General features: G+C 44.3%; 1 protein-coding gene across 1 annotated transcript in view; it reads right to left on the reverse strand.

Annotated features, from left to right (window-relative positions):
• The window catches only part of NDRG1 (N-myc downstream regulated 1), a 101871-nt gene that overhangs the window by 38167 nt on the left and 38809 nt on the right, over positions 1-24895 (reverse strand). Inside the window, exons 2-3 of the mRNA XM_068238047.1 lie at positions 22906-22974; positions 16240-16278 (exon numbers count right to left, since the gene is read on the reverse strand). Of these exons, the coding sequence (XP_068094148.1) occupies positions 16240-16278; positions 22906-22965 (99 nt within the window). The 5' untranslated portion in view covers positions 22966-22974. The remainder of the gene's footprint in view (positions 1-16239; positions 16279-22905; positions 22975-24895) is intronic.

Consider the following 24895-nt stretch of genomic DNA (forward strand, 5'->3'; position numbering starts at 1 on the left):
TCCGATCGCCGCCGGTGATCGGAGATCAGGAGATCCCGTTCAAAGAACGGGATCTCCTGGAGGGCTTCCCCCGTCACCATGGCGACGGGCGGGATGACGTCACCGACGTCGTGACGTCAAAGGGGACTCCGATCCACCCCACGGCGCTGCCTGGCACTGATTGGCCAGGCAGCGCACGGGGTCTGGGAGGGGCGGCTGCGGTGCAACGGATAGCGGCGGATCGGTGGGTAGCGGCAGCGATCGGATGCTACACACAGCTAGCAAAGTGCTAGCTGTGTGTAGCAAAAAAAAAAAAAATGCAAATCGGCCCAGCGGGGCCTGAGCGGTGCCTCCCGGCGGCATAGCCCGAGCTCAGCTCGGGCTTACCGCCAGGAAGGTTAAGTGCTGCAGAAGATGTCAGCACTATAGAAATACATAATAATAATATGTTAGGACAGTGGACTATGACAGTCATGTGAGTTGATCCGCCGAATGGATTGGGCAAACCGTGTGTTATCAGTCGCTCAGCTAGTCATTTGCCATGCTTACACACACCTGATCGTCGTCCAACAGACCAAAATCAGATTACAATCAGGCAAATTTGTTGTTGGCGTGCACGAGCCTTAACATCACTGAAGATTTATGTACAAGCGTCCTTATCGTTGGACGCCGGGCGCTCTCCCTCTGTCTGCAGACCAGGAGACCCGCAGATGAAGCGCAGGCCGTCGCTCCAGAAACAGATGGCCTCTCATGACCAGCAAACATCCGCGTTATTACAGAAACCGGCTCTTTAAACAACGATTTGCATTAAAACGCCATCTCGGGGGAGGGGAGAGGCTATGTCTGGTCGGGTAATCTGATGGAGGGATGAAGTCTGCAGCCATCTGTCCAGACATCCTGACCTTCATTATTGCGGCATTTTCTCCGCCGTGACGCCGGCTCTGGGCTTGTATACACAGGAGGGGAAATAAAAAACACACCGAAATGTCACAATAACCTTTCCAAAGCACTTGTCTCATTATCCGAGCCGGCCTTTTCAGCTGCCAAAACAAGGACCGCAATGTGTAAGTCCTCAACCCCGGCTTTGTTGGGAAGTTTATGGAAGTTAAGGAGGAACTTTACTCAAAGATAGTAATGGGGGAAAAAAATCAAGACTTAGCAAAGTGAGAAGTAAAAAAAAAAAATAGAAGATAGATCAAAAAATGATTGATATTCACCAAGTAAATCCTTAAAGGGAACCAGAGGCCCCAGTAAAAAGCTTTTATACATACCTGGGGCTTCTTCCAGCCCCATAAGTCTGGATCGCTCCTACGCCGCCATCCTCCGCTTCCTGGTTCGACGGTACCGGGTCCCGTCACTTCCGGCGGACGCGGCCAATTGTCCGCATCACAGGGGCTCCCTCCATACCCGTACGCATGCGGCTGCGCAGTAAGCAGCCTCACGTGTACGTATATGGAGGGAGAACAATTGGCCGCGTCTGCCGGCTGACTGGCCGACTGGCGGCCATGACGGGACCCGGTACCGGCAGATCCAGGCAGCAAAGGACGGCGGCATGGGAGCGGTCCGTGCGTATGGGGCTGGAGGAAGCCCCAGGTATGTATAGAATCTTTTTCCTGGGGCCTCTGGTTCCCTTTAAACGTTGTTGAATTCGCTGGGAGCCAGCAAGTCAGCATCTTTACTGCTGGCAGGCGTGAAAAGAAAACGGACAGCAGCGATTATAGACTGATCAAAAATATCAACGCAACACTTTCGGTTTTGCTCCCGTTTTGCATGAGCTGGAGTCAAAGATCTGAAACATTTTCTACATACACAAGAGACCCATTACTCAAATATTGTTCACAAGTCTGTCTAAGGCCAGAAACCTGCTAGGAGCGCTTTCCTGAGCGCTTTGTGATTTGAAAAGCTCTTGCTAATGTAAAGATATGGATGTGATTTTACAAAAAATCCCCCATAGCATTGCATTAGCAAGAGCTTTTTCAAATCACTAGCGCTTAGAAAGCGCTCCTAGTGGGTATCTGGCCTGGGCTAGAACCTGCTAGAGTGTTTTTTTGAGCGTTTAGGCAGTGCTGGTCATAATGGAAAAATCTACGTTTACGGATAATTTTACGCTATTACGCATTACGCAATTACGGTTACGGCGTAGGAAATTATCTACGGTACATCACTGTAATTACGCGTAAACTTAAGCAGTTACGCGTAAGGATACCGTTATGTAGGCGCTTACACTACGATGTTACGCGTAGTGCCGTAATACCCATTAATGCATATTTTTTGACGCATACGGACGATATGTACGCAATAGCCGTCAATGTGACAGTTACTGCGTACATATCATTCGTATGCGTCAAAACGTACGCTTATACTGAAGGGCGGGAGAAGATACTATTGGCTGCTTAGGATGTTGACTGATTGGCTACTCTTAGAAAAGGGGAGATTTTACGTTAGTAATTACGCGTAAAATTACGCATACCTAGCAATTACGGTAGACAGTGTAATTACGATACCACTTTACTGCTTACGTGTAAGACCGTAAGTTACGCGTAGCGGTTACGCGTACATTTACATTGAATTACGATGCGTAATTACGCTCATGCGTAATTTCGGCCCAGCACTGCGTTTAGGAAACGCTTTTAATCACTAGCAATTTCCCTAAACGCTCTGCCAGTGTAAATGGATGGGACAGATTCCACTAGAGCGATTGCGATAGCGCTTTGAGCTTTGTAGTGGGGTCCAGGCTTCAATCTGCGTTATGCTGGAAATACACGTTTTGTTTTTGCCTTCGTTTTAGCCTTCGTTTCGATTGTGCCTTTTGTCCTTTTCGATCCCGAAATAATCGATCATACGGTTAATATCACCACCCATGGTTTCGGGGTTTTTTTCGATTCTGATGGTTTCGTTTTTCCAATGATCGAAGGCTGCAAAGAAACGAAACGTAGTACAGGGACGGACGGCATAAACGAATATATAATCGATCTGAACAGCCATCAAGCCTACCAATGGTTCGATTAGATGGATAAAGAGAGATAATATCAAACATGTTCGATCACTAGTCGTTCGTTTTTGGGGTCTATTAATCGAAACTATAATGAGATTATGACTATTTTCACATACGTTTTCAACACTCGATTCGTTTACCAAACGAATCGAAGGCTAAAACGAAGGCAAAAACGAAACGTGTATTCCCAGCGTTAGTGAGCACTTCTCCTTTGCCAAGATAATCCATCCCACCTCACACAGGTGTGGCATATCAAGGTGCTGATTAGACAGCATGAATATTGCACAGGTGTGCCATAGACTGGCCACAATAAAAGACCACTCTGAAATGTGCAGTTTGATCACACAGCACAATGCCACAGATGTCGCAATGTTTGAGGGAACGTGCAATTGGCATGCTGACTGCAGGAATGTCTACCAGAGCTGTTGCTCATGAAACGAATGTCCATTTCTCTACCATAAGCCATCTTCAAAGGCGTTTCACAGAGTATGGCGATACATCCAGCTGGCCTCACAACCTCAGACCATATGTAACCATGCGTAACCAGCATGTTAACCTCCATGATCGTCTGAGACCAGCCACCTGGACTGCTGCAGCAACAATTTATTGGAGCAATTTTTTTTTATTTCGTATTTGTTACATTTCCCTGCTTCTAATTAGTACTGCTGCATTGTGTACTTATGTCCACTTGTCACTAGGGGGCAGTGTGAGACAATAACAGAGGACATTTGCTTTCAGTTTCTAAATGTTCTGCTAGTAGAGAGAGATCAAAGCATTCCAAGAATTTACAGCACAACGAGTTCTGCCAACTGAGGTCAAAAGGGGTGCACTTATCTCACAAGATAACTCTATTAAATAGGAGCACAGTCGCAACTTGAAAAAGGGTACCCCAATCAGTCTTCCTACTGGGCAACAAACCGAGTAGCATGAAACACCATTCCTATAGAATGGGTCACCACATCATTAATTGTGCCAAGCAGGGGTGTAACAATAGACCCTGCAAAGGATGCAGTCGTAGGGGGGCCCAGAAGCAGCAAGGGTGGAGAAGTTTATTTTCCCGGTCCTTTCTGCTCTCTGCACAATTGTTCTAATAACTGCATCTGCTCAACCACTGATAAGGAATCATACAAAGATATGTAGACAGTCCCTATTCAGTGTGCAGCAGGATCTTGTGTACAACCCCCAGCCTCTCCACCTCCTTCCCAAATGCTGTGTACTGTAGTGATCCTGAAAAAGTCTACAGAGCCAGTTCTGCGTATACGGTTCCCGACTGCGGGTTTGACCAGATCAAGCGGGGAACAGCCTTATTCAAGCTACAAACAAGGCTGTGACCCCCAAAAAGCTTCTTACTGCCACCACTAGCGGTTTGCTAGACATGTCCACTCGGATGTCGAGTGCTCAGCACGCAATCCGCGTTTTCGTATTCGGGTCAGCTCTGCGCTTTAGGCCGAATACGGGAACGCCACGCACACACGCACAGTTGCAATCTTACACTTTAGTGAAGCAAAACCACTAACAGTTGTTCCGAACGATACTGTTAGCCACTCTGCTGTCGAGCTACTCGCACTGGCGTTTTCGTACGTTGGGTCAGCTGCGCGCTTTAGGCCAATGTATGACAAATGCCCCCACACACAATGCAATTACAATCTCATACGGTAGGGTTGCTCAAACGTACACAGGGCCGGATTTCCGCACAGGCCACCTAGGCCGGTTCCTAGGGCGGAAACCAGCCGACAAGAGAGCTGGGGCGGCTTTCGCACACTGTACACCCGGCAGCAGATCAGCTGTCTACTGTCTCTGCTACGAACTGCACGGAGGAAAGCGCCCCTCCCCTCCTTTTCTCTCCACTCTGACACTGAGGGAGGAGGGGCTGAGCAGAGAAGCAAGCCGCGAGATTCAGTTTCAGGAAGAAGAAGGGCGGCTACTCAGCACAGCAAAGGTATCTGTGCATGGTGGCAGAGCTGTGAGAGGGAAGGGAGGGAGTAGAAGTGTCTGCAGAACACTAGACTAGAATCACGCTGTGCCTGCCTTGTCCTGTGCAATGGGTGACAAGCTGGGAATGGGATCCCTCTCTCTCCCCCCTCCTTCTTCCTTCTCGGGAGCCTGTGACTCCTGAAGCTACTAACACAGGGCTGCCTGGTGATCCCCTCTGTCCTCCTGTAGCCTGGCTTCATATCTCTTCTCTCCATGCAGTCATTCCTTTTATCATTTTCATCAGGTTGAATTGTTTGCCTTCTCCTCCCCCCACAGTCATTTGTCTTTGCATGCCCTAGCACAGCTATTCACACTTGTTCCTTTTCTTATTGCACTTTTAGTCTTCTGAGATCAGTGGTTCACCCTGTTGTTTAAAGGATATTGAGGTTGATTCATGAAATGCTAATGCGCTAAGCCACATGGGTTAAACCGGTGAACGCACGCAATCAGCGTAGCGAGCGCTCTTGGCTATGCGTGCTTCTTTGAAGTACAGTGCGATGGTATGTAGCACGACCATCATACTTTACTAGCGCAGCTGCTGCTACATTTAATGTAGCAGCGGCCGCACTAGTAAAGTATGACGGTGGTGCTACATACCATCGCACTGTACTTCAAAGAAGCACGCATAGCCAAGAGCGCTCGTTACGCTGATGGCGTGCGCTCACCGGTTTAACCCACGTGGCTTAGCGCATTAGCATTTCATGAATCAATCTAATTATATCTATGTTTGAGCACCAGCACTTTCTCCCTGCAGCTACTTTATATGGATAAACGCACTTTTTAAAGTTGACTACAAACGTATTACACTTGCTTTTATCTAATTGATGCAGCCTGATTAGTTTGCACAGCTCTTAGTACTTATGGGTTGTTGTTAAGGTGCGTACACACCTGTGACTGTCACCTGTCTGGAATCACGACCTAATCCCCTTGGGTGACAATGCTGGGCTGGACTGTACAGATGCGGGTCAGCTGTGTAACTGACAAGGCATTCTGTTGTCATGTAGGGGGGTAGAGGGACAACAAAGCGGCACGTGAGTGACGTCACGCAGCAGGCAGGGGAGTGGCATGCATCTACTCCTACCATAGTCATAGTCTAATGTCCTCCCATATTATTATTATGTATTTATATAGCACTGACATCTTCTGCAGCACATTACAGAGTACATAGTCATGTCACTGACTGTCCACAGAGGAGCTCACACTCTAATCCTACCATAGTCATAGTCTAATGTCCTACATTAATTATTATTATTATGAATTTATACAGCACTGACATCTTCTGCAGCACATTACAGGGTACATAGTCATGTCACTGACTGTCCACAGAGGAGCTCGCAGTCTAATCCTACCATAGTCATAGTCTAATGTCCTACCATATTATTATTATGTATTTATATAGCACTGACATCTTCTGCAGCACATTACAGAGTACATAGTCATGTCACTGACTGTCCTCAGAGGAGCTCACACTCTAATCCTGTCATAGTCTAAGATCCTACATTATTATTATTATTATTATTATGTATTTATATAGCACTGACATCTTCTGCAGCACATTACAGAGTACATAGTCATGTCACTGACTGTCCTCAGAGGAGATCACAATCTAATCCTGTCATAGTCTAATGTCCTACATTATTATTATGTATTTATATAGTGCTAACATCTTCTGCAGCACTTTAAAGGACCACTATCGTGAAAAAACTAGGCAGTTAATATCTGACAGAACCGACAGATTTTGGGCCAGTCCATCTCCTCATGGGCGATTCTCAGGGTTTTCTTTGTTTTCAGCAGCATTTCCTGAATTGCAAAGTTGCAAAGTCTAACTGACATAATAGTGTGCAAGTGATTAGGGAGGCCGGCTGGTATCTTACTATTTTGGCAGTTAAACTGCTGTTCAGGAAATGCTGTTGAAAACAAAGAAAACCCTGAGAATCCCCCATGAGGAGATGGAGTGGCCCAAAACCTGTCAGATTGTAACTGCCTACTTTTTTCGCGATAGTGGTCCCCATACACACACGTTGAATTTCTAATTTGATTCCCTGCAGATTTGTTCACTCTGATCAAATCAAATGGAAATCAATTCCTTTATTTTTGCTTGAATTTGACCAGAAATTGATCTAAAGTATCAATCAAACAGGATGCCTGGGTCGATTGGGGGTGGAACAGGAGTGGCAGATGATTGATAGGCCATAGCATTGCATTATATCAAACAGTGCAGCGTTGGGGTTCGATCAGTTTTCAGTAGATAACCTGCTGGAATCTATTAAAAATGAATGTGCTGTGTGTGGTAGGAATCAATTCCTTCTAAACTGATTCCTTTCAGAAAGGAGCCGATCGCTTTGGAACATTGGGTAGAAATCTATAGTTGTATGGCCAGCTTTACTCTAACCTGATACTTAATTTGAACCCTTTGCCCATAATTCTATTCTCAAATTCCTAGCCTCAACCTAAATTGCCAAAAGGCCTAGCTTTTAATCTTTCCTAAGCACTTTTTTTTTGTTTTTGTAAGTACCTAAACCTAATAACCTGATCTATTAGTATTTCTAACCTCCCCCCTTTTCAATGCACGAAACCCTATCCTAACCACGTTGTTGTCATGGGGCGGCTGGAGGTAATGGGCCTTGGGCGGTAAAAAGTACAAATCCGGCCCTGAACGTACAATTAGGCATGGATTTATACACAGTTGCACTTCAGTCTCTTCTAGGCTATGAGTGTTAGTTTAGTACAGCAGAAGTCAAACTTATTTAAATAACAATTTAATATTCCAGAAAAAACATGGAACAATGCAGAACTTAATATATACAAAAGATGTACAAAAACAAAGTAAAAAAGTTACACAGTAAAAGTTACAAGATAAAAGTTACAAAAATACACACAAGGATATTTGCGTAAAAATAAAAATGGGGATTAAAACGTTACCAACTTGAAGGTCTAAATGTTGTTGGCGGGAGCAAGCCATTTTTTCGACCAGGAGTCGAGATCATCCCTAGCTATGCGCTATCTCCAGGAGAAGATACCTGTGACTGTCCTGGACCAACTTAAATAGTCCGAAGTGTCCCCTGGGGCATTTAATGTCCAGCCCCCAGGAACTAATGCAATTTCCCCATTTGTGACATCACCGAACGCTTGTCCTAGTCTTCCTGTGATATGCAAACTTTAAAGGGTTCCTGTTTTAGCTTTTTGAAGATTGCAGAATTCAACAGGTAAGATTGTATCCTAACAGACATCAAAAGGCTTCCTTAACATTATTTCCTAGCATCAAAGTTTTCCTGTCTCCGTTTTTAAAGTCTGCAGAGATTTCCAACCCCTTCCAGCCGGCTGTCATGTAAATTTCAAACCTTCAGGTGTCAACTTCCCCTGTCCCCAAGACTCTGGTAGTCTTGCTTTGTATAATGGGACAATGGCTGACTCTAGAGTTCAAAAGCCAGGCCGACCAGCCTATTCTTCCTCAATTGGCAGCTAATTAGCAGTAGACACCTTTTCCCCTGCTGGACAATGAGGGCAGAGGTAATGTACATTTACATACAGAATTTACATGTACATACAGGCTCCCATTAACCGTTTCCTGGGGCCAGGTGGTACCTTCAAGAGCCAGACTAGCTTTTAGCAGGCATAGTAGACAGAAAAATGACAGAAATATGTTCCTGTGTTCCCTAACATCATCAGCACCCCAATATATCACCACAGACAGAGTGAGTGTAAGAAAAAGCTGAGGCTGGGAGCACACTCGTCTGTCAGTTTTATGCGTGCGATTTTCTGCATGCGATTTTCTGCATGTGTTTTCTGCACACCATGTGTGTCTGTATCACAGAAGCAAATGTAATTGATAGAAAAAATGCCTGCAGTGCTTCACTGCTGTCTGCTTTTATCTGCATGGGGAAAACACATTCAAGTATACACTAACCAGTTGGTTCACATTGGTTCTCAGTTTACCTGTGCAGAAAACGAGGAAGGAGAGAGGTGAAGGTAGGGGGCTGAGGGGGGCCCAGTAATTTCTAGTTACGCCCCTGCCAAGATATACTTGGACTCTCGTCGGAAAAATTCTTATCTCGATATTGACCATGTAATATCTCAGGTTCATAGAATTATGAATCATGAATGAATGATCGCTGTCACTGAGGACAGGATGCCCCAGTTTACCAAGAACTGTATTGATTACACTGACAACACTGGCCTACTACGATGCTTGTTATTTTTCTAAGTTGGTGACATGAACGGTATTGGTGGTCTCTGTCCTGGCCTATGTTGAGATTGACACCTTATGAGTGTGTCTAGTGCCTCTTATTTCTCACTGATTACAAGGATACATTGTGGGAGAGGATTGGTGTGTTGTTTTGCTGCTGTTGTTTTTCATATTTTTTCTTTCTTTTTTTTGTTTCTTTTTGTATTTTATAGTATACTAGGAAATGTTATTGCATTAACAATTGTCAATGTTATCTTTAGCCCCTGTATGGGGTAAGTTTACTGCCATGAAAATGTTGAACTACTTGTTCTTTCAATAACAATTTATTGAAGCTAAAAAAGGGTCCCGGCAGTGGTGTTGCACTCCTGGAGGACACAGGAAGGCTTCTTAGGTAGGTGTCTGATTTTTTTTTATTATTTTATTCCGCCTTGGGCTTACGTTAATTTCCCTTCCGCGCTCTCTAACAAAAAAGTTGCTTCCCTCCTGGAGTTGGACGTCACCATGGAATAGGTGAGCGGGGGGCATACGAAGCGCGACATGTCCTGGTTCTCTGAGGGCGGCTCAGACCATCACATCCTGACTTTACAGGGCTTCTATTCCAGTTAATTCCGACTTTAGAATCCCCTAGATTATCAGGACTAGAAGACACGGTATTCTTAGAATGGTTGCGCAATAGCCGCAGGGCTTTTAGCTAACGCTGTGCTCTGATTGGTGAATATTTATTGTCACACATGATCGGATTGGCCTAGTTTACCACCCTTTTTAAGCATTAAAATTTTTTTTAGGAACTTTCATTTTTTTTATTTTTTGAAGAAAAAAAATGAAAGTGAATGCACTGTGGTCAATAAGGAATGTAACAAAACAAAACAAAAAAGAAAACACTTTTCAAGTATCGTTAAATTGGATCTTAAATGAGAATTTCGGAATGTGTGAAAAGAAAGTATTCACTTGGCTGGGATCAGGTGGCTTCAGCACTGTCTAATACCCCCATTCCCACAAGAAATCTTTACCTTTCCTGAAACAGATCATCACGGGGGTCTGTGTGGCTGATAATATTGCAGTGAAACCCCTCCCATTGTGTGATGTCATGGCCTTGGCCCTGACAGTTTACTGTCTGTGAACCAAGTTTGTTTGCACACATGCACAAACACACCTTTTAGCTTATCTAGCCTATCACATAGTTAGTGGGTGTGTTTATAGATAAGGGCAGTTGGTGCTGTCCGTTTTTTTAATTCCTGCCAGCAGGCTTATCTAGAATAAAGCAACATGAACGAATTATAATGATGTCCTTGGTGTCCTGGGACACCTGCACTGATGGCAGAGTTTTACCCCAGGACAGTTAGTTATGAACTAATGTCTTGGAGGACAAAGACCTAGCATCCATCCTTAAATTGGATCCAAGATACACTTTTACTCATTGCATAATTGTGTTCCTTTTATATAGTTTACAGGGCATTCCTCAAGCCCAATACTTTTGTTGCTTTGTTTTAATACTCTAATCCACTATAAACTAAACAAGCCATGCCCACAGCTTTTTAAAGTGCCTTGGCACTGTAGCAAGGGTTTATGGGAGCTCAGTCTGGGCAGGAGGAGGAGCTTACTAGCTATTGATTTCAGAGGCAGAGGGGAGGAGGAGAGGGGACTGCATTTCCACACAGGGAAGCTGATAGCATCTCCAGCCCTCAGCCTGTGACAATGTGACAAACAGAACATGGCTGCCCTCATTGTATCACAGGAATAAATAATCATAAACTTTTGAAGCTGTTTTTTTTTGCTGTGTAAACTATCTAAACTTTAGAAAAGACATATAGACAAGTTACTTGTTATGGTTAGTTTTTCATCTCGGATCCGCTTTAACCTTATATAAGACCCTCTCCAGGAGCATCTGCTGAGCACGTCAATGGCTTCGACCAAGGTAGGGGCATATCTACAATTCAGCCCCCCCAATGTTTACACCCCTTCCCTTGCCTCCCCTTTTTTTCCTTCATGACCTTGGGGCCCATCTCACAAAGGTCATAAAACAAGTGTGGCATCCTGATCTTCACACCCATAACAGGTGTAGCCACAAACACACACCTGATCTGACGTATAGTCCCCTGTATCGGAGGAAGGAAAGGTTAGTAGTTGGGGTCCCCCCACAGCTCTGGCCCCCCTGTGATTGCAGGTGCTGCTTCCCTATAGTTACTCCCCCTTGGGCAAGGCAGTGAGCTGCACCCTGCTCCACACCTGGTGATCAGGAGTGCCCTGGATCTCCCCCGGTCCTAGCAATGCCCCTGGCCTGCATGCTGATGTCACCGTTCTCAGCATTCCCTCAACGATGCCTCGTGCAAGATGCAGCCCGTGACTCCTCTGAAGAAGCCCTAAGCTGGTGTAATTGAGTTAATTAAGGTAATTAGGACAACATCCCTTAAATAAGGAGAACTTCTAGAGATCTATTTTGGTGCGCTTGCTTCCCACTGGCAATCTAAGCAGATCTGGACATATAGAAGATTTGGAGCTTGTGGGATATAAGGGTTGATAAATGGATTAGCCTCGGTTCACTCTTTGGCACACGAACACGGACAGGGTGACTTACGTCGATGCAAAGTGCGGCCTGACATCAGGGAACTAAGGTCATGACTTAAAGGGAACCTCAACTGAGTAAAATTATTTAAAATAAACTCATGATGTACCTACGAATGAATATTACATATTTACCTCGCCGTCCGTTCCTCTCAGAAGCTCACCATTTTCTTACAACGATTCCTTGACAAGATTTTTTCAGAACTGAAATATATCAGTTGCTGACAGTTACTGTATATGCCAGTTGCGGTCAGTTACAAGTGAAAGGACAACGGATATGCAAGGTATCGTCCATGTTTCCCTATGGGTTGAGTGGGCGATTTTACAGTTTAACAGTGTGCTTACCAGGAAGCTGTTATGGGGTAGTGGCCATTATCAAAATGGAGGACGGAGAATTCCATCGATCACAGTGGACAAACAGGACATGGGAGAGGAGAAAGAGATTGAGGAGCAGACTATGCAGGAGGTAAGTATGACCTGTGTATGTTTATTTTGAATTTGAAGTTTCAGTTCAGGTTTCCTTTTAACAGGAGGGTCTGTTATACACTGATTTGGTTATAGACAATAAGTTCATTAGATATTGGATGCCTGGAGTGATGAGTTTTACAGATGGCTAATCAGTCAATATTTCCAGCACACTAGATCCTAGGTTCTCAACAACTGGAAAGTTGGGCTTTGCGAATTTAATCCAATTTATCAAAGATTTAATTTTAGGAAAATAATAAATTATATAGACAAGAAGGTTGAGGGTGAGTATATGCACCCTATGGAAAGAAACACAACAGGACAACGGGAGCCCAGATGGTGCAGTACGTCACAGAGATTGATTAATAAATCAAATGGTGTTGAAATAATAATATAACAAAAACTATAACGTTGCAAACTATAACGTTAATGTTCTAATTTCGTTAATGATATTTACCGGGCGCCCTTTTTCTGCTTTTTTCGCTAACGATAACTGCATTAGAGTCTATGGCGGCACCCTTTTCATCCACCCTCAGCCGGCGCCCTTTTTTCCTGCTACCAAACGTACCCTCCTCATACCACTCTCTGTCTATGAGTGGTGCCCTGATGAGACTGTCTGGTAAGAGCTATGAAGGTGTGTATAAGGGACCGGCTGCCATGCTTTAAGAAGATTACATAATAGTTATGTGTTAATCCCCTAAGTGTGACGTGCTGGGATCATCTCTGCCTGTTATTAGACACATATTTATGCCAGTGTTCAGCCCCTATCACCTGTAGAGCACTGTGTGCAGTTGTGTACTTGGTCCCAGTGGCGTAGCAGTAGGGGAGGCAGAGGTTGCAGCCGTACTGGGGTCCTTGGACCAGAGGGGCCCACTAGAGGCCCTCGTTCATTCATCTTGTTAGCGGGATTGTCACCATCAAATTTCAACAGCAACTGGTCTGAGTGTATTAAGTAATTAAAGATGCAAATCCTGCATTCAAAACTGTTTCTGCTGTTATGGTTTGTAGTTATCACATACCTAAGGAGCACTGGCCCTTTAATTGCCATTGCCAAACAGTTGCATGCTAGGGGGTCTTTTTATCTATAATATATTCCTCCTCTTCCTTTAATTTTCCCCTCCTTCTAATGACATAAGACAGTGCACTTCCTAGTATAGACCTCAGTGGGAGTGACTGAAGACTCTGGGAGGAGGGCGGGACCGGGTAACAAATACTCAATTAGCAAGAGGAGAAAAAAAGAGTGAGGGAGGAAATTATGTCAGGATTAGCTTCATTCAAAGCTAACCAAGATGGAAACTGTCTAGAATAGGATTTTCTGCTTTTCCTTTATAAAATTCACAGGAATCATAATGTGGATAGTGCAATACATCTGTTATGTAAGTACAACTAGTATTTATCTACTTATATACAGTATATGTTTTTTATTTCTAGGTTAGCATGGGTGTCACTTTTTCTTTAAAGCAAACCTAAACTTATGAAATTATGACTTGTATGTAGTGCAGCTAAGAAATAGAACATTACCAGCAAAGAAAGGAGTCTCATGTTGTTTTCCAGTACAGGAAGAGTTAAAAAAAAACTTCAGTTCTCTTTGCAACCCAACTTGGGTGGAATACAGTCCTTTTTTATGAAGCACTTAAAGAGACACTGAAGCGAAAAAAAAATGATGATATTATGATTTGTATGTGTAGCACAGCTAAGAAATAAAACATTAAGATCAGATACATCAGTGTAATTGTTTCCAGTACAGGAAGATTTGAGAAACTCCAGTTGTTATCTCTATGCAAACAAGCCATTAAGCTCTCCGACTAAAGGTGCCCATACACTTGTCAGATTGGCAGCAGATAGATAAGAAATGCATCTGATGATCTATCTGATGCGTTTTTAGAACATTTTATACCAGGATAGAATTCCAATAGATTTCAGTGTGAAATCTATTGAAATTCGATCTGATGGCATTTTTTTGCCATCAGATTTCCATTAAGGCCAATGCAAACTGATAAGCAATCTCATCAGATCGACCTAAATTTTCCACCCTGCCAGTTCGATGGAAATCCTTTGAAATCCATCGAAATCGGCCATCGATCGGTCGATTGGCCAACCGATTTGCAATCGATCTATCGATCGATCGGGATCGATCGGTCGGCCAGAAAATCGGCTGAGTGTATGGGCCCCTTTAGTTAGTCCTGGAGAGGGCTGTTATCTGACTATTATTATCTCAACTGTTCCTGGACTATTTACTTTTCCTCTGCTAGAGGAGAGGTCATTACTTCACAGACTGCTCTGAAAGACTCATTTTGAATGCTGAGTGTTGTGTAATCTGCACATATTATAGAATGATGCAATGTTAGAAAAAACACTATATACCTGAAAATAAAAGTATGAGAATATTTTCTTTGCTGCTAATCTTCTAGTAATTATTCATAGTACACAACCAATTCACTATATCATATTTTTTTTTCGCTTTAGTGTCTCTTTAAACAGTGAAGAAACACAGAGACAGCTTGACATATGGTTTACTGCAGGGAAGTTCAAAGGGCCATTGGCTCTGCTTTGTTTTATAGTTTAAAATACAAAGGCCTCAATTCACTAAGATCATGCTGGAGATAATAAGGCAAGAGATAACTTACCTCCACACAGTGAGAGAGTTATTTTATCTCTTCATTCCTTAAGTTACCTCTTCTGTAGTTAATTTACCTCCTCTGTAGTTAATTTACCTCCTCTGTAGGCAATTTACCTCCTCTGTAGGCAATTTACCTCCTCTGTAGTTATTTTCACACAGCAGTTAATAAACAGCCTGTCTTTAACTCTGGAGTTATTTTAAGGATTGAAGAGTTAACTTAAAGATAGAAGAGTTAACTTTAGGTTTGCCTGAGGTAGAATGTTTCCTGAATACTACATGCCTTATCACCATGGTAACAACTCTAGAAGAGTTATTAAAGACAGGAGATAAGCTTAGTGAATTGAGGCCATAGTGTGGTTTTAAAAATGCATCTGTGACAGAATGATGCGGTGTTATAAGAAAACTATACAGCTGAAAAGAAAAATATGGGACTCTTTTCTTTGTTACCAATGCTCTTTTCATTATCTGTACTTCACATACATACAATTCCTTATATCATACGTTTTTTTTCGCTTCAGATTTGATTTAAAGCGGATCCGAGATGAAAAACTAACTATAACAAGTAACTTGTCTATATATCTTATCTAAAGTTTAGATAGTTTACACAGTAAATCTAATTGCAAACAGCTTCAATAGTATATGATTATTTCTTCCTGTGATCAAATGAGAGCAGCCATATTCTGCTTGTGATCATTACACACAGGAAAGCTGCTCAGCATCTCTAGCCTTCAGCCTGTGAAAACTCCCCTCCCCTCTTCTATCCTCCCCTCTCCACCCCCTTGCCTCTGAAATCTCAGTAGCTCCCAACTGGTAACGCCTCCTCCTCCCCACACTGAGCTCACATGAGCACTTGCTACATGGGACTCAGGATGCCTAGGCACTGGAGGAACTGTGGGCATGGCTTGGTTAGTTGTAGGCATTAAAACAAACAACAACAAAAATGTATTTGGCTTGAGGAATGCCATATAAAATATGTGTACGGGGCACAATTATGAAATGTGTAAAAGTTTATCTCGGATCCACTTTAACTAACCGTTTTATTACTCTAAATACAACGCTCTGATACTGCAGTTGTCCTTGGTAGGTTTTGGGCTCCGTGTCATTAGAGTACTTGGGGCCACACTGGGGCCCCAAGCGCCTTAGTTACGCCACTGGTCCCTTCTTCTACTGGAGTGCAGCAGCTTTCTCTTTTTTTGGAGTAAAGTATTATTGACTGATTCCAAGGCAGACACTCCTGCTCCTGCCCCGCCCGCTGTGATTGGCCACCGTGCTGATCAGACCCTGCCCCAAGCAGCATAGTGAACTGCCCCAGACACGCCCCCTCCTGCCCACCCCACTGGGATTGGCTGCCCTGCCGATCACATCCTGCAGCATAGTGCATGCCATCAGCTAGTAATAACATAAAACAGACATGTTATATTTGTCAAAATGAAACATTTCAAAAGCATGAACACTTACCACAGTTTCATACTCCGGCAATATAAGGGTTATTATTCCCTTAAAAATAGAGAAAAAAAACCTCAAATTAATTCACCTCCAATAATACATGTTTTTAATTAAAACGTTTATTTATAGTTACTATATGTAACTCGTTAAAGATTTAACAACATTATTACCTTAAACTGCAGTATAGTTAAACAACCACAAGATGTCACTGTGTGTAAATTATGATGATAAACTTTAGGTGATTGTTATTTCCTGTATCTATGTTCCTCTCTGTTCTAAGTAAGCTGTATGTTTTTTCTTCAGTAAAGAACTCTAACTTGTTATACTGGCTGCCTATCTGCATGTACAGAACACTCTGCTCACACATAACGGGTGCTTAGTAAACACCAATATTCCTAAAGGGGTATAAAGTGGTGTCACTAGGCCAAAAGGTTTGAGGCTAATGCTCTGAACCTCTGCCATAGTGCCCTTATTGCCTGGCTCCTCCCCCTCCGTGGTAGCGGGCAGACCCCAGAGACAGCAGCTGACTGGGAGGTGAGCAATAACATAGCTGATACATGCTTCTGTGCTGCTTAGCTATGCTAGTGCAGAGCTTCTGTCTTCTTCCTTCCCTGCATAGTGGGTGCTGCCCACACGAGAGCCTGTCCCGACCAATCCGGAAGTGGCCGCATCATCAGATGGGGACAAGCCTCTAGTATGGGCAGGGTGCACCATGCAGGGAAGGGGGAAGACAGAATCTCTGCACTAGTGCAGCCTAACGACATGGGACCCACCTTCCGACTGTTGGAAGTATCCACAGGATAATTACCTAAACCAAGAGGTCACCGTCTGTAAAACGTGAGGATGATCTCTAGGGTATTGTTATTTCCTGCATTCTCTCTGTGTTTCTCTCTGTTTTAATTAAACTGCATTACCTGATGGTGGTGTAAGATTTATCTCTGCATGTTTATCTTCAGTAAAGAGTTCTAACTGGTTATACTGGGTGCCTATCTGCGTGTACAGAACACTCCGCTCCATCACCGCCCAGCTCAAGTCAGCTGGTGAAAACCTAGAGGAAGCCCGTTATTTTTTTTCTGTGAGGTTCTATTATTTGGTAGTTACGCCACTGGGGAAAATAACATGCTGCTTTTTTGTTTTTAGAATATTAATTTATAAGTTAATTAGCCAGTGCTTTCCCCTCTCTGATTTACATTCTGACATTTATCACAGGGGATAACAGCTTTAGTCTTGTCGGGTGTAGCTCTGCAGAATGTTTGTTTATTGAGAGTTTTAAAGCCAGTGGAAAATATACCTGATTTCTCAGAATGCTCGGAGTCTGCATAATAAACAGCCTAGGCTAAGCATCACTAGGAGGGCGTGGCAATATGTAGATATAGGAAGTGTTTCTGGAGACCAAATTGGGAAAATTACAGTAAAAGCGGGTATTCTGAATGATTTATTGCATTCTACTACATGTCACTACAGTGCTTCTTTAAGAAAAATATGGTTGTTTAAAGAGGAATTCCAGTGAAAATAATGTAATAAAAAAGTGCTTCATTTTTACAATAATTATGTATAAATGATTTAGTCAGTGTTTGCCCATTGTAAAATCTTTTAAATCCCTAATTTACATTCTGACATTGATTACATGCTGACATGGTGACATTTTTACTGTGGGCAGGTGATGTAGCTGCTGCATGTTTTTTTGGCAGTTGGAAACAAACAGCTGTAAACAGTTATTTCCCACAATGCAGGAAGGTTCACAGACAGGAAACTGCCAAGAGTACGTACTCAGAATTTCTTTGTGGGAGGGGTTTCACCACAATATTAGCCATACAGCGCCCCCTGATGGTCTGTTTGTGAAAAGGAATAGATTTCTCATGTACAAGGGGGTATCAGCTACTGATTGGGATAAAGTTCAATTCTTGGTGGGAGTTTCTCTTTAAAGGGACCTTGAGCAGTACCCTAAAATCAAAAATGTCACTTACCTGGGGCTTCCTCCAGTCCACCTTAGGCCGCGAGGTCCCTCGACGTCCTCCTGGCTCCTCTCCATGTCCCACCGGTGGCCCTGTTACCGGAGACTCTTCCAGGATCTGGACGCTCCGTCATGGCAGTCAGCATGACAGACGCATAGCGGCTGGCGTGATGACACGGAGCGTCTGGATCCAGGAACAGTCGGCTCTACACCCGGCCCGGGTGTCCCAGTAACGGAGCCGCCGGCGGGACACGGTGAGGAGCCAGGAGGACACTGGAGGACCTCGAGGCCTACTGTGGCCTGGAGGAAGCCCCAGGTAAGTGAAATTTTTGATTTTAGGGTACTGCTCATGGTCCTTTTAAATCTAATGGGAAGCCCCCCCCAAAACAAACCAGATACTTACCTAAGGAGAGGGAAGACTCTGGGCCCTATAGAGCCTTTCAGCTCCTCTCACAGTCCCCTCATTCCAGTGCTGGGTTCTCCGTTTGAATGCCCCATCGTGGGAGGCTTCAGAAGTCTTCGGGAGCACGGGTGGCTCTGTACTGTGCATGCGTGAGTGCGCGAGAGAGGGTGCTTGTGCGTGCGCAGCGTGGAGCGGACCATCTTCAGGAGCACTCAGGCTCTTGAAGACTTCTAAAGCTTCCTGCGGCGGCAGTGAGCAGTATTCGCAGGGCAGCCATCAGGGGGGGGGGGGCAACTGACACTGCAGTGGGGCCCAGGGCTTCTGGGGGCTCTGCCCCCCCCCCCCCAGCACTGGAAGGGCCACATGTGCTCGCTACAGCAGACTTTCTATACTGGGGCACCACCTATACCTGGCTACATATACTGGGGCACAACCTATACCTGGCTACCTACTCTGGGGCACCACCTATACGTGGCTACCATTACTGAGGGCACCACCTGTACCTGGCTACCTATACTGGGGCATTACCTATACTTGGCTACTTATACTAGGGTGCCTATAGCTTGCTACCTATACTGGGTTTACCTATACTGGTGCACCACCCATACCAGGCTACCTATACTGGGGGAAACTATACCAGGCTACCTATACCGGGGCACCACCTATAGCTTAATACCTATACTGGGGCACCTGTATCTTGGTGGCCTATACTGGGGCACCAGCTATACCAAGCTACCTATACTGGGGTCATCTACACCAGGCTACCTGTGGCTAGTGGACGGGCACAGCAACCAGTGGGTGGGCCCAGGAAGGTGGGCCCAGGCATGATGTGTGAGGGGCCCCAAAATTTCTTATGGCAGCCCCGTATTCGACCAATGGATACTTATACCGGGAGAGTCTTGCTGGAACTCAGGGACCAGGAAAAGAGTGGGAATTCTGTATAGGACCCCAGAGCCTTCCCTCTCGTCCCTCAAGTATCTGTTTGGGTTTTTTTGTGGCTTCTCATTAGCTTTCAATCTCTGTATTGCTCCCAGGATCGACTCCATCCCTGGATGAATCTATCAAACTTTGCGCAAATTGCGCTGGACATAAAGTAAGCCAGCTGGCAGCCATGTGACCCGGTGTACCCATTCTTCTATGTCTGATCTCACCCTGAGTTTTTCATGCATATTTTTCGCTGTTTCCCTGATGTAAGGCTGCAGATAAAGCCAGGCAGTGGGAGGCCAGCGGGGTGAAAGAAATTCCTGAAATATTGCTCATATTCAAATCTGTCAGCCACATCCTCACTCCAGTTCTGCTGAACGCTGAACTTTCACTTTCACTGCTTTTCCTTTACAGTCCGTGCTGATCAGATTCTGGGCTGGTAACAATTACCTGCGATCTGGCCCATTGGAGAAATATAAATTCCCAAGTTCAGACTTATGCTTTTTGTTCACTTTTTTAAAATACCGTATGTATATTGTAGGGGTTATACAAGTTTTGTACAAGTTTTGTGCATTTCGCATAAGCTATCTTTATATTTGTATTATCACTATCGCGAGAAATTGTAAAATGTAACATTTGTGTAAACACATACAAATAGGAAATATTTTTCTTGCAGATTAAAATGAACCACAAATTACTTTTCTCCTATGTTGCTGTCACTTACAGTAGGCAGTAGAAATCTGACAGAACCGACAGGATTTGGACTAGTCCATCTCTTCATGGGGGATTCTCAGCAAGGCTCTTATTCTTTATAAAGACATTCCCTGAAAAGGATTTATACATTGATGCTGGCCAGCTTCCCTGCTCGCTGCACACTTTTTTTGGGCAGCTGGACACAGCAACTGTCATTCACTTAGTGCTTTTGAAAATAAACAAAACCCTGAGAATCCCCTATGAGGAGATGGGCTAGTCCAAAACCTGTCAGTTCTGTTAGATTTTTACTATCTACTGTAAGTGACAGCAACATAGGAGAAAAGTAATTTATGGCCCATTTTACTCTGGAAGAAACACACTTATTTGTATGTGTTTACATTTATTTTAAATTAAATTTTTGCGATATTGGTCCTTTCATCTTTATCACCTGGTGATTTAAAATGTACCTGGGATGACTCAAAAAAAATGCATACCTATGGCTTCCTCCAGCAGCCCCCTACTGACTCCTGGTGGTTCCACAATTGGCGCGTCCGTGCACACTCTGCCATTGCGCTCCCGTGGCTGGGAACATTCTGCGCAGGTGCAGAACTCTCCCGGGGATGGGAGCCTTATGTGGTGCACATGCTTAATACATGCTGACTGCCTCTGCAGTGTCTATGTCAGTGTAGTGTCTCACCTGCCCACCAGCACAGACGAGACACTACTCTGCCAAAGACTCTGCAGAGTCCCTGGGGAGCAACAGTTAAGATGGGGGAGGGACACCTTGGGGGCCCCTACAGGCTCTGGGGCCCTGGGGCAATTGCCCATTTTTTCCTATGATAGCTCTGGCCCTGCAACCAGGAAGCGGTGGAGCATGGCGAGAGACCGATAAGCCTGAAGGCGGCTGCTGGAGGAAGCTCCAGGTATGTATCATTTTTTTTTTTATTTGGGCCATCTCAGGTATATTCATGACTCTCCTGTAGTTTCTGTTCACTTTAAAACTTACATGTATATTTTTTTTAAATAAGACTGAGTTGCAAATACCTGATATAGATTTTAATATCTTTACGACAATAACAATCTAGTGCCACTCTTTAAAGGGAACCGGAGGTGAGCGGAATATGGAGGCTGGTCTATTTGCTTTCTTTTAAACAATGCACATTGCCTGGCTGCAGGGGCGGCCTTACCTTGAGGCCCCGTTCACATCACAAACGCGGACGGGCACACGGAACGCAACGCGTACGAACGCACGCCATCCACGCTTGTGTGCGTTGCGTGGCTGATCCCATCACTGAAAAGTGAATGGGACAGCCAGGCGTTTTTACAAAAAATGCGTGCAGCATGCGTTCCTGGACCGCACAGGTCCGAAACGCATGCAGTGTGAACATCAGATATTGCACTCTATGCAATGTCTGATGTCGTGCGTGTCGGCCACCTGCACGCGTTTCCAAAACGCGGCTGGAAACGTGTGCAGTGTGAACGGGGCCTGAAGCCGACTGAATCATGTGATTCAGGGCAGCAGACTGTAGGGGGCAGCATCAGCACTACACTCGCTGAACTCTTTCAGTTTCTCCTGCTCTGCTGCTTCTGCCTGACTCATGGAGCTCAGAGCTTGCCTGCTGCTAGTCTGTGTGTGCTGGGACACCCACTGTTCTCTGCCAGCCCCACCTCCTCCCCACGTGCCCTTGTGCTCTCTAGTTTCCCAGTTGTGCAGGTAAGCTGCAGCTTAGTGTGCGTGTGTGTGCGCGTGTAGGTGTGTGTGTGTGTGTGTGTGTGTGTGTGTGTGTGCGTGCGTGCGTGCGTGCGTGCGTGTAGGTGTGTGTGTGTGTGTAGGTGTGTGTGTGTGTGTAGGTGTGGTGTGCGTGTGTGTAGGTGTGTGTGTGTGTGTGTGTGTAGGTCTGTGTATGTGTGTTTGTGGTTTGTGTGTGTGTGTGTGTACGTGTGGTGTGTGTGTGCGCGCGCGCATGCTGCTCCAGCCGGCAACCTTTAGCGGTTGGTACCCAGCCACCCACTTACGCATGACCACTTAGCTGTACACCTATCAGCCCTTATCCACTCACCCATCAGCATCCAGGCCCCAACAGGTAAAAAAGGCTTCACTGTAAAATGTAGCGGGGGGCGGGAGGTTGGGTTGTACACCGTAAGGGCTCGTTTCCACTGTAGCGGTGCGGAATCGCCTGGATTCCACCGCTGAAGAAATCGCATGCGGCTGCGTTTCCCCATGTGGATTTACCCGCGATTTCGCATGCGATTTCGCATGGCAAGGAGCCAGGCGAAATTAACCATGTCACTGCCTGTGTAAAGTTCCATTGCCTTTCATGCGAAATCGTGGGGAAATCCGCATGACAAAGCCGCATGCGATTTCCCTATTGAATGCATTAGCGGCGATTCGCCCGCATTCCTGCCGCACGCGAAATCTGACGACCCTGTCGTGCAGATTTTTCCCGCACCGAAAAACACCGCCGCCGTCGCACACGTGGAAACAGCCCCATCCACTAACGTGGAAACAGCCCCATCCACTAACATAGCGGATTCGCTATAGTGGAAACGAGCCCTAACAAGTTTGCTTCAGGCAGCAATTGATTGATGCTCGAAAGATCAGCAGGATAGCCAGGCAACTGGCATTGTTTAAAATGAAATAAATATGTCAGCCTCCTTATCCCGCTCACCTGCGGTTACCTTTAAAATGCATTTTTTTAATTACCTCCTCCTTTTCCACCAAGAGCGGCTTTCCCTCTCCAAAGTTAAGGTCTTGTCCGGCCATTTTGTCAGTCTGAAAAGAAAAGAAAGATTCATAAAATAAGACAGTGGGACATGCAGGTATACTAATATATAACTACTAAGTAAACACATGGACCTAGGCCAAGAATACCCAAGCTATAAACACATTTCAGTTTTGTAAATAATGTATTACTTCATTCAGCATCTTAAAGCAAACCTGTAGTGAAAATAAACTTATGAGATAATGAAGTGTATCCCAGCTAAGAAATAGAACAGTAGTAGCAAAGAAAAAAGTCTCACTTTGTTTTCCAGTACAGGAAGAATTAAAATACTTCAGTTAGCTATGCAAAAGAGCTTCTCTGAGCTCTCGGACCCAACTTGGGTCAGAGAAAGTCCTGTTTTCTGAAGCACTTAGATCTTGTTCACATTGCGTTCCGATCGCGTTAGCATTGGGTGTTTTTTGAAGCAATTTTTTTGCGATTCCCAGTGCTTTGGTGGGCGGTGCATTTTTGTTAAAAGCACTTTTCTAAGCGCTTTTCCAGAGCGTTTTTTTAATTCACTCCCTGACGCTTTGTTTTATATGTTAAAAGACAGAGGGCTTGATTCACTAAACTGTGATAACTCATATCCAGGCCACGCTAGCATTTTTGCGTGCGTTTTCACGATTGCACGCAAAAACGCATGCAAAAATGCCAGCGCGGCCGTTATATGAGTTATCAAGGTTTAGTGAATCAAGCCCAGAGTGTGGTTTTAACCCATTCAGGTTCTGTGGTTTTAACGTGAGAAATGTTCACCTCCCATTCATTAGCCTATAACTTTATCACTACTTATCACAATGAACTGATCTATATCTTGTTTTTTCCACCACCAATTAGGCTTTCTTTGGGGGGTACATTTTGCTAAGAGCCACTTTACTGTAAACGCATTTTAACAGGAAGAATAAGAAAAAAATGGAAAAATTCATTATTTCTCAGTTTTCAGCCATTATAGTTTTAAAATAATACATGCCTCTATAATTAAAACTCACGTATAGTATTTGCCCATATGTCCTGGTTATTACACCGTTAAAATTATGTCCCTATCACAATGTATGGCAACAATATTTTATTTGGAAATAAAGGTGCATTTTTTCCATTTTGCATCTATCACTATTTACAAGTTTAAAATAAAAAAATATAGAAATATTTCATCTTTACATTGATATTTAAAAAGTTTAGACCCTTAGGTAAATATTTACATGTTTTTTTTTATTGTAATTGTTTTTTTTTTATAGTAAACATTTTATTTGGGTAGTTTTGGGAGGGTGGGAGGTAAACAATAGATTTATAATGTAAATGTGTGTTCATTTTAATTTATTTTTAATTTCAGTTGTAATATTACTTTTTGAGTTTGAGTTTGTTTACATGACGTCACTCTAAGCGTAACACACGCTTAGAGTGGCGCATCGGGGAGGGAACGGCCAGAAAAGGCGCAGCTTCCGAGAGAAGCTGTCGCTTTTTCAGCGGGGGAGAGGAATCAGTGATCGGGCACCATAGCCCGATACATTGATTTCCTGGCTACCGAATCCGCGGCCGGGAGTGCGCGTGCACGATCGGCCGCGGGAGCGCGCGGTAGCGCGCATGGTTCCTGGACGTAGTTTCTACGTCCAGGAACCAAAATAGGTTAAAGCTGCAACTGTGACAGAATGATGCAATGTTAAAAAAAAAAAAAAAAAAAAAAGCTAGATAACTGAAAATAACTACTATACAATATAATACAATACACTATAATACAATAAAATTTAGCGCTTTTCTCCCATAGGACTCAAAGCGCTTAGGCTCTCTCAGATTCAGTAATTGGTAGTAGGATGAAGTATTCACACAACAAAAGTTATATTTCTGCAAATGGGAAAAGAAACGATGTGCAATCTTGCGCTAAACGACCACCACTTCTGGTTATTCTTAATACAACCACTGGCGGCTCCTCGACCCCGG

Source organism: Hyperolius riggenbachi, chromosome 5 (assembly GCF_040937935.1).
Source record: "Hyperolius riggenbachi isolate aHypRig1 chromosome 5, aHypRig1.pri, whole genome shotgun sequence".
Lineage (NCBI taxonomy): Eukaryota > Metazoa > Chordata > Amphibia > Anura > Hyperoliidae > Hyperolius > Hyperolius riggenbachi.